Source organism: Amphibalanus amphitrite, unplaced genomic scaffold, assembly GCF_019059575.1.
Source record: "Amphibalanus amphitrite isolate SeventyFive unplaced genomic scaffold, NRLGWU_Aamphi_draft 000021F_arrow, whole genome shotgun sequence".
NCBI classification, from domain to species: domain Eukaryota; kingdom Metazoa; phylum Arthropoda; class Thecostraca; order Balanomorpha; family Balanidae; genus Amphibalanus; species Amphibalanus amphitrite.
This window is the reverse complement of record NW_024881517.1, coordinates 1,215,607-1,225,792: the sequence shown is the minus strand read 5'-3', so window position 1 is coordinate 1,225,792 and position 10,186 is coordinate 1,215,607. Positions and strand designations below refer to the sequence as shown.

Here is a 10,186-nt window from a genome sequence, read left to right as displayed (position 1 = left end):
TTTTACTTTTGTTTACTTTTTGGGATCTCCGCTGTTCCTAGCGACTTTATTTAAAAGTGCGGCATTTGTTGCGCGCAACGCAGCATATACCACCGCGTGCTACAAAACGTTTTAGTCAAACATTTAACGGACGTTCGAAAGCCTGATGACGTCATCAGATTCCCGTAATGGTTAAGAGATAGGGACCACGCTGGTCCCACCCTGCAAGTAAAGGGAAGAAATTTCTTGAAGACCATAAAGCTGCGGGGGTTGCGACCAGGATAAATGGTGGTTTCTGAGCCTGGCCGCAAACATGGCTATCTCAACTCAAAACTAATGTTAAGGTGGGAGGGTCCCTTTAAATTTGGTACGCCTTTAGAAATCGCTCAGGAGGTTGTCGAGCAAAAGTCAATTGTGACCCTGTTTGCACGTGCGCACGCGCAGGAGGCCGCTTCCGGATCTCGAGAACGGCTGGGCCGATTGCGCTCAAATTTGGTACACCTTTAGGAATCGCTTAGGAGGGTGCCGAGCAGAAGTCAATGGTGACCCTGTTTGCACGTGCGCACGCGCAGGAGGCCGCTTCCGGATCTCGAGAACGGCTAGGCCGATTGCGCTTAAATTTGGTACACCTTTAGGAATCGCTTAGGAGGGTGCCGAACAAAAGTCAATTGTGACCCAATTGGGACGTGGGCACGCGTAAAATTGCACACGCGCCCAAATTTGGTGCACCGTTGGGGACCGACTAGTAGGGTGGTTCGTGCTTAAAAGGACCCTCCCACCTTCAAAAAAGTTAATGAATTGGCATAGAAGTAGTGTTGCATGGTACCTAGAGAGTGAGAAAAATGAATATCTACCAAATTTCATCGAAAAATATTAACCGTTTTTTTATATATTAACCTGCGCACCGACGGGTGTCTGCGCCAACTTACAACCGACGGGGGGGCGGATGACCGCCCCCCTGAAATCTCGAGAACGAAGCAAGATAGCGACAAGCGGTAAACGGCATCGGATACGCACGGTCAAGATCTACAATTTTTACTAAGGTTATTTTCAGGTCAGGTCAAAGATGACGTCACAGGGGTCGAAAAACTCAAAATGGCGGCGCTAGATATGTAGAGAGTTTTTCTCGAATAACTTTCGAATTAGTCAAGATAGGAGCAAACTAAGGGCATCATCGTGATCCTCTCGTCAATCCGCATCGAATGATATATATGTTGACCTCGAAAGGTCAAGGTCAAAGGTTGACCTCAGGTCACGTGACCTCGAGGTCATCATGTATATCATTCGATGCGTCTTGACAAGCTGAACACAATGAGACCATCCACGCGGCTGTATCTTGTTCCTGTACGGAGTTATTGGCCAAAAACCTTTGGTGACCTTTGATGACGTCACATGACCTCACAGCTGCCCAACAGCAAAACAGACCTCAAGGTAGTGAAGGATGATCGTATATGAAGTCATGTATGGTATATGGGGCCATTCCGACCCGTTTTAGTGGTAAAAATAGGGAGTTGATTTTTCCCCCATTGACTTATAATGGGGAGGTCGCGAAATTGACCTGACCTTAGGTCACCGATATCAAAATTCCGAGATAAACAAATTGTAGCTACTAATGACCTTATAACATCCTGCGACTTTCAAAGGCCTCCAACATCTACTGTAGCTCTGGCACGGTGACAAAGTTGCAAAAAAGTGACTTGAGGTTGGGTCATTCAAAGTGACCTGGTGACCTGACCTTAAAAGGTAGGAGGTTCAAACTTGTACACCATGTGTAAAATTGATGAGGGAATAGTCGTACCAAATTTCGCGGCGCTACGCGCCGTGGTTTTCCCGCTATTCGCGAAAAACCTCAGGGGGGCGGATATCCGCCCCCCCCGTCGGTGCGCGGGTTAAGTAACACGGAAAGGAAGCCCACCTTAAAATGCATGTTTTATCGAGTTAGTCTTCATATGATCATTTGTAATATAATAATATAGTTTCCATAATAATAGTAAAATAATTTCCATAATAACTTTGAAGCATACTAAATCTGTGGTACTTTTATAATGTTAGGAATACCTAGCTCACTAATAACCGTTTGAATATATTTCGTTTGCTGTATCATTTGACGGAGGATCCATTTTCTATGTCGTCCCGGAATATGCTGCTAAAAATCAAATCTTCGGAACTGCTACGACATCTTAAGTTGGGTCGTAGGATGAATCCTAGGACTTTTGACATGAATATAAAATTATCTTAAGATTGTCGACGTGAATTAGAAGCATCCTAAATATCCCGACTGATCGTACGATAAAAAGTTAAGATGGTCAACATGAATACCAAATCGATCGTACGATGAAAACTGATCGTAAGATGTCGACGTGAATACGGGCCCTGGACTTTGGAAGTTTCTTAAGTGTCATCTCGGCAATCTCCGAGCACTGCAGCCTCTTCAAGCTCCTCGACCCGTAACAGAAGATTAATTGTCTGTAAATCCCTCCCTCTATAATTTTCCGGTATAGGTCACTCGGGGGCAGATTGATGTTCCACCACTCCCTACCCATCGGGCTCCCATGGCTCAGCACTGGCTGCTGCCTGCCCTCAGCACTGCTCAGCACTGCCACTGCCAGTGCTGCCACTGGCAGCAGCCAGTGCTGAGCCATGGGAGCCCAATGGGTAGGGAGTGGTGGAACATCAATCTGCCCCCGAGTACCCTCAGATAGATGTGGCACCCCAAGGCCCAGCGCCGGAACAGAAGTAGTGGGCCGGGTCCGCTTCTGGCGTCACCTTCCGTGCGTCGAACACCGCCCTCTGTCGGCTGGCCTGTCGAGTGAAATTACACCGTTTTCCAGTCCGCCACAGAACACAGTCTTCATTTTTCGATACGGATCCGGGAAAGCGTTCGTGGACGCCGTGGGAAGGTGCACCTCCAAAAAGTTTCTCCAATTTCAAAAAAAAAACTCCCCGGATTTCGTTACCCTACGCTCTGCTGAGCAAGTTAAAACAAACTTTTCATAATAAGACTTGTTGTTTTATTTTTATCCTCGAAAAACGAAACATTTTGTCGATTTCGGGCCAATATTATGCAGGCAATATAAGTGGTCGCATTCTTCCCCATCCTACATATCGACGCATTAGGCATTGATGTTTGTGCTCCCGGCCGTTTATTAGATACCGTGGCTATCCTGTTGAGATCGACCCTGTCTCGATCCTGTCCGTCCGGCTGGCGGTCTCAGCGGTCAGCCGTCACCGACTGGCCGCTATTTCACTCAGTATATACCCTGGGCCGCTATATAGGGGAGACCGGAGCGGTGCTGGCCCGGGTATACGGTGCAGCCCGGGTGCAGCCGCACTGCGGACGGCCGATCGGTACACGGACAGACGGTCAGTCAGCTGATCGCGGCTCGGTATTTCACTGCCGACCGGCCCGAAAAGGGGACACGAGAACAAGGTCACCCCGGCGACTGGCTAACCGCATACAGTGCATGTGCCCGGTAGTCGACCGTTACCGCGGACCTTGGTGCACAAGGCATGTGATACTATATTTTAGGGCTCTCTGGTTTAGCTTTTTCACGGGCGTCGGGCTTAGAACGTATAGGTAGATGAACACTGTGTCAATAAAATAGGATGTAATAGTAACATATACGCTTCCATAGATCCCACGGACCGTCTCCTACTGTACTGATTACACCGACAGTCAGTCCCATCGGCGACAGTCCCACCGACATGTTTTGACCCACCCCACCGATCGCTTCCCGACCGTCTCGGAGCCCAGGCCGACACTCACAGTCGTCTACTCGTACTCCAGTGACCTTCCCTACTGACCCTTAACTGTATGACAATTATTTGACTTCTCGCTATTAACTCCACCGCGGCTTCGTTTAAGTGGCCACACCAATCGTCACCCATGAGCCCAAACACCTATAACGGAGTAACGTAATTAATGACATCCGCTCCACTTTTGCAAAGGCATGGATCAACAGGTTACCATTTTGATATACGGTACCCACTGCCCAGCTGGTGGGAGTGCAAACATTCCAGTCACAGACACGCAATTTATAAATTATCCAGCAATGCTCTTTTCATGAGCTCGAGTTTTCGCGCATTTATCTATAAAATCGTAATCGTGAAGTGTGACATATGCCTACATTATGAGAGCCCAGGCCCCAAGGTAAGGGACGACGACGATGATGATGATCTGGGTCGTCACTCGCCAGATCTTTACGGCAAGAACTTACAGCCCCTCCCATTGACACACCGCGTCCCTGGCGACGCGGCCCAAGACCGAGACAGTGTCGGCCTTGCCGGGACTGCCGACCCAGGATGGCCCAACTCGGCAGCCGGCGGCGTCGGCCAGGACACTGAGACGAGTGCACGCCGACCGAGCCACACCTATAAAACGGCACACGGGACAGCTATGGGGGTACAGTTCACCGCCGACTACCACAAGAACAACAGACATGAAGCTGGTGAGTTTTACATGCTATCACACAAAAGTTTTCTTTTAGCCGTCATCAATATAGGACATCACAACTTTAAAATTGGCCTACACAATGACATGTGCGGCTATCTCGCATTCACTGACCATCTCTCTGCTCCGTTTCAGCTCGTGTTCGCCGCCGTGCTGGCCGTGGCCGCCGCCGCCCCGTCGGAGCTCCCCTACGAGAGGGACATTGTCGAGATCCTCCGACAGAACATCGACCACAACGACGACCAGTCCTACCAGCACTCGTGAGTACACCGGGCTGCTCCATCGACTGGCGAGAAATTCAACCGTCTTGTGCAATGTGCAGTTCCAGAAGACTTAAGCCGCGACTTCCGCTCTTCTTTGTGTGTATCATAGTTTGCCATTATAATTCAGTCGCAACCAAATAAAATTGAAATAGTCTAGGTACTTCCCGTAACAGTAGACTAACTTGAGGTCAAAATGAAGCGCAGTATGTTTGTGTGTTACCTCGATAACCCACCGCCCGCCTCTGTCCGCCAGTTTCGAGAGCGAGAACGGCATCTCTGTGTCCGAGTCTGGCGAGCCGGAGGATGACGACAGCTACAGTGTGTCGGGCCAGTTCAGCTACACGGCCCCCGACGGCGTCACCTACACGGTGCTGTACTCGGCCGGCGAGCAGGGCTTCCAGGCGCAGGGCGACCACCTGCCCACACCGGTGCCCACCGAGTACCCCACCCCGGAGGTGTCTGAGGAAGAGGAGGAGGAGGAGGAAGAGGAGGAGGAGGAGGAGGAGGAGGAGGATGAGGGGGAGCCTCAGTACGAGCGTGTCATCGTCGGCTACCGGCCCCGCTACCAGTAGGTCACTGGACTGCCTGCCGAGTGGCCGTCAGAGTTCATTTGTCCATTATCGCCTCCTTATTTATTCACTTTGTTTGTGTTATGTCCACTAAGTGTTGCATATTGCAGCAATATATGTTTTCAAAGTCAATGTGAAAATTCGTGGAATTTGGTGGATGGCTTTAGAATTAGGTAAGTACGTGTCCGTACCGAACCGCTCGGGCTCGCTTATAATGCCTGCTCAGTGGGATCCAAGAGACACAAAATGAAAGGAGCCGAGAGGATACACCTAAAGAGTCAGTTTACAAATACCTGCAGCTTTTTATGGTAGTGTGGTTGCGCATGTGCACCACTGAACAGGACTCGTAATAGACAAGCGGCACGGGCAAGTCACCGCACAGAACGGAACCGACTCGACCTCATGAGGTCACACAACACTGACTCGCCGAGGCCACCAAAAAGGGACGGACACCGAGGCCGTACAAAACGCAGCCAAACCGAAGCTTCACAAAACTTGACCGACCTAGAGCCTTTCCAGAGCTGGACAGACCCGAAACCATAGAAAGCTCGGCTCGATAGAGCACCCACATCGACCTAGCGACGTGTCCGTTCAGACTTCAGAGGCACGTATCCTGACGGCTGAAAGAAATGCTGCGAAAGTAAACGGAAAGCTCGATTCCATACAGATTGGTATTCGACGGATGGCGCAACCTTTCCTGACTTAAAAGAATCATTATCAATTACCATCATTGCCGGTGTTGGGGGTAATTTGGGGGTAATTTGAACATGTGGGGCAATTTGAACATAGTGTGAAAAACACAAAATTACGGAAAATCCATAAGTGGCATGACAATATGACCAATGAGGGAAATTATCTACTATACTATTTGTTGAATGAAACTCTGTGTTTCTGTGTGTTTGCACCGTGCAGAGGGGTGCTTTGACGCCGTGCGCAGGCCAAACGGTGCGGTCGATGAGGCTGAAATTTTCGCAGGGTGTTGATGACGTCACGGGCACGTGCAGTGGCGTGTTTCGGGTCTCGAGGGGTGGATGGTTCGCACGTGGCACGCGCTGGAAAAAGGCGCATTTTCTCCAAATTTTGCTCGGCTCTCAAGCTTGCTTCAAGGCATCGGCAGCCGGGTTCAATCGCCTTTGACAATAAAATGCATGACGATCGGCGGCGGGTGCCTCTCATTTCCGGATTGGCAGATTATTTATTTTGATAAACAGTGGCGAATGAAGGTGTTGATTTTCGGTAAATAAAGACAGTTTTCACTGCGCTAACACAAATGCGCCGCGTTTGCCGCAGTGCGAAACATTTGTCCACATGCGCTGTTTTTGCCGCAAATCGCACAACTTTGTCAAATATGGTCTGATAAAGGTGCCATTCGGTAGAAGGATGCATGACAAAAGGACAGGAAGAAATGCACCACTTTTTTCGCAATGCGCCACATTTGTCACAAGGCGCCATTTCCACCAAATAGGGCAAAGAATAATGGAATGACGCGAGTAGGAGAAGGGTTAGGAACTCTTTTTTTAGTTTATCAGTTAATCTGATAGTCTGTGACCTCACATGACCCAGTGGTAGTGGTAGGTGTAGTGGTAGTGGTAGTGGTAGTGGTAGTGGTAGTGGTAATGGTAGTAGTATTGGTAGGGGTAGTGGTAGGGGTAGTGGTAGTGGTAGGGGTAGTGGTAGGGGTAGTGGTAGGGGTATTAGTAGTGGTAGGGGTAGTAGTAGGGGTAGTAGTAGTGGTAGGGGTAGTAGTAGGGGTAGTGGTAGTGGTATGGTAGTGGTAGGGGTAGGCATAGGGGTAGGGGTAGTGGTAGGGGTAGTGGTAGGGGTAGTGGTAGGGGTAGTGTTAGGGGTAGTGGTAGGAGTAGTGGTAGGGGTAGTGGTAGGGGTAGTGGTAGGAGTAGTGGTATGGGTAGAAGTAGCAGAAGTATGGCCCAGGCCGATCCAATGTGACGTGGTGACCTATACGACCTGGCCTGACCGAAGGTGACCTGGCCTGACCCAGTGTGACCAAGGATGACCAACTTGACCTGACTTGACCCCGTATGACCCAAATTTCATCCAACTAAGCCATCAGAATAGTTATTATGTTCAAAATTTTCCTCCGCACGTTCCCGTCCATATTTCTGCTTCCAGACGACAGATCAATTTAAATCAAATACCATTCGAAAGCAAATTGGCTGCTGCCGCATTTTCTGGCTACGCCGCGAAGCAAGTGGCGCAGCCGCTTGTCTACTATACTATTTGTAGAATGAAACTCTGTCTTTCTGTGTGAATGTGTGTGTGTTTGCACCGTGCAGAGGGGTGCTTCGACGCCGTGCACAGGTCAAACGGTGCGGTCGATTGGGCTGAAATTTTTGCAGCGTGTTGATGACGTCACACACACGTGCAGTGTCGTGTTTCGAGTCCCGGGGGGTGGATGGTTCGCACGTGGCACGCGCTGGAAGAAGGCGCTTTTTCTCCTATTTTTGCTCGGATCTCAAGGCATCGGCAGCCGGGTTTGATGAACTTTGCAACTAAAATGCATGACAATCGGCGGCGGGTGCCTCTCATTTGCAGATTGGCAAGTTATTTATTTTGATAAACAAAGGCGAAAGAAGGTGTTGATTTTCGGTAAATAAAGACAGTTTTCAATGCGCTTAACCTAATGCACCGCGTTTGCCGTAGTGCGCCACATTTGTCACGAGGTGCCATTTTTGGCGCTAACCGCAAAACTTTGTCAAATATGGTCCGATAAAGGGGCAATTTGGTGGAAGGATGCATGGCAAAACAATTACAAATGCACCACTTTTGTCGCAATGCGCCACATTTGTCACAAAGCGACATTTCCACCAAATATGATTAAGAATAATAGAGCGACAAGTTAGGAGCAAGGCTAGGAACACTTTCTTAGTTTATCAGTTTATCTGATAGTCTGTGACCTCAGATGACCCAGTGGTAGTGGTAGGTGTAGTGGTAGTAGTAGTATTGGTAGGAGTAGCGGTAGGGGTAGTGGTAGTATTAGGGGTAGGGGTAGTGGTAGGGGTAGTGTTAGGAGTAGTAGTAGGGGTAGTGGTAGGGGTAGTGGTAGGGGTAGTGGTAGGGGTAGTAGTAGGGGTAGTAGTAGGGTTGTGGTAGGAGTAGTAGTAGGGGGTAGGGGTAGAGGTAGGGGTAGTGGTAGGGGTAGGGGTAGTGGTAGGGGTAGGGGTAGTGGTAGGGGTAGTGGTAGGGGTAGTGGTAGGAGTAGTGACATGGGTAGAATTAGTAGAAGTGTGGCACAGGCCGATCCAATGTGACTTGGTGACCTATACGACCTGGCCTGACCGAAGGTGACCTGGCCTGACCCAGTGTGACCAGGGATGACCGACTTGACCTGAATTGACCCCGTATGACCCAAATTTTATCAAACTAAGCCATCAGTATATTCCTTTATATATCTGCTTCCAGACGGCTCATCGGTATGAATCAAACACCATTCGAAAGCAAACTGGCTGCTGCGTATTTTATGGCTACGCCGCGAAGCAAGTGGCGCAGCCGCTTGTCTATATTACTATTTGAGGAGGGTGCGTCTGTCCGTTACCGAGGTCCCGACTTGGTGGTGCTTTGCGTGGACTATAGGCCAGACCGTTGCATCTAGCGCGGTGAAATTTGCACAACTCATAGATCAAGGATGCGCGACGTGCCTTCGAGGGGTCTCAGCTCGACCGGATTGATAGGGAGCGCGTGGCGCGGGCCCAAAAAGTGCAAATTCGCGTCATAGACTTTACATGTATAAATCGGCGTGCGAAATCGGGCGAAAACGGCCAAATTTGCCCGACACGGGTCCGGTCCCCGTGCAATATCTTGGTGACCAGGGGTCCGATCGGCACGGGGAAAACAGCATCGTGTAGATAATTGAGCGGGCTGTCGAATGGTGTACGATGCAGAGGATGGCAAGTGCCACGTTCACCCGTGAGGGCACTTTTGTTGAAAAAATGTGGTTTTTGACGGATTTTGGAATTGATTTTATTTTTAGGTGACCGTTAAACAGAGCGAGTTGAAACAACGCCTGTTGGCAAGAGAAATGTACCGCCTCTCATGGGAAAATTGTGAATAGCTAATTGATCGACGCCAAGGTGGTACAAATCACGGGAGAAAATGGTGTTTGTCAATTTTGTACCACTTCTTTTATCAAAATGGTTTTGCTCCATGATCTGATATCTCTGGCAATTAAAAATGGCACCGTTGGAAAGAGCACTCAATTCTGTCCAAGGTTCAGTCTTCATTTTTGCATGATGAGCAACAGTATTCTTAAAAATGTAAATGTTCCAAACCATTACATTGCCATTTTTAGCGAAATTCATCGATGGCCCTGAAAAGACTTCACGCCACTTTTCGAATCATTCTTAAGTAGAACGCATGATAATACGACACGGGCACCTCGATGCGATGTATCTTTTTTGTTTCATGACAAAATGCTTGACCGTCAAAAAGCGATCGAACGAAATGGGTACCCATCAAATCGACACAGGCCCAACCCAACACCCACGGGCCAAAAATTACCCTTCCTCGCATTGCGGAGCACGCGGGTCACCCTAGTCGTAACTAAAAGGGCTATCATATGAACGGGGTTTAAACTTCATTGGAATGAAGATGCTGACGCACACTGTAAAAAATCCTTTTCGCAAGTAAAAACGCCTAAAAACACGTCATTGCAACTTCATTGCAGCGCAAAATCTTGCATTGCTAGCGCCTAATACGCAACGGCTTTTGTTGTACAATGACCTAATCAGTGCCTTCAATCAAAGAAATTTGTTTTTGAAACCTGTTTTCAAAATATGGGAAAATAACTTTTAGCGTGGGGTAATTTGAACATAGTGTGGGAATTTCAATGAAGACAGGGATAGCTCCGAAAAAACAACGCTCCCAGTTTTTTTTTTTTTGCCAATATTTTCGACCCAAAGCAGTAGCAG

The 10,186-nt window shown here is 48.8% G+C and overlaps 1 protein-coding gene across 2 annotated transcripts; it reads left to right on the top strand.

The window, feature by feature from the left end:
* The first annotated feature begins 2,209 nt into the window (after nucleotides 1-2,209).
* Nucleotides 2,210-5,390, top strand: LOC122391041 (cuticle protein CP14.6-like). Of its 2 annotated transcripts, XM_043384577.1 has the most exons (4): nucleotides 2,210-2,263; nucleotides 4,176-4,427; nucleotides 4,565-4,689; nucleotides 4,946-5,390. In XM_043384577.1, exons 2-4 carry the CDS (start codon nucleotides 4,419-4,421, stop codon nucleotides 5,262-5,264), a joined length of 453 nt encoding a protein of 150 aa, XP_043240512.1. In that variant the 5' UTR covers nucleotides 2,210-2,263; nucleotides 4,176-4,418; the 3' UTR covers nucleotides 5,265-5,390. The 2 variants fall into 2 exon arrangements, with proteins under 2 accessions (XP_043240512.1, XP_043240504.1); XM_043384569.1 differs by lacking the exon at nucleotides 2,210-2,263 and having other exon boundaries at nucleotides 4,174-4,427.
* Nucleotides 5,391-10,186: the final 4,796 nt, after the last annotated feature.

Excerpts from the sequence above, each read along its gene's own strand:
- LOC122391041 (XM_043384577.1), top strand. Across the intron at positions 4,690-4,945 it reads GACCAGTCCTACCAGCACTC|TTTCGAGAGCGAGAACGGCA; the intron begins GTGAGTACACCG and ends TCTGTCCGCCAG.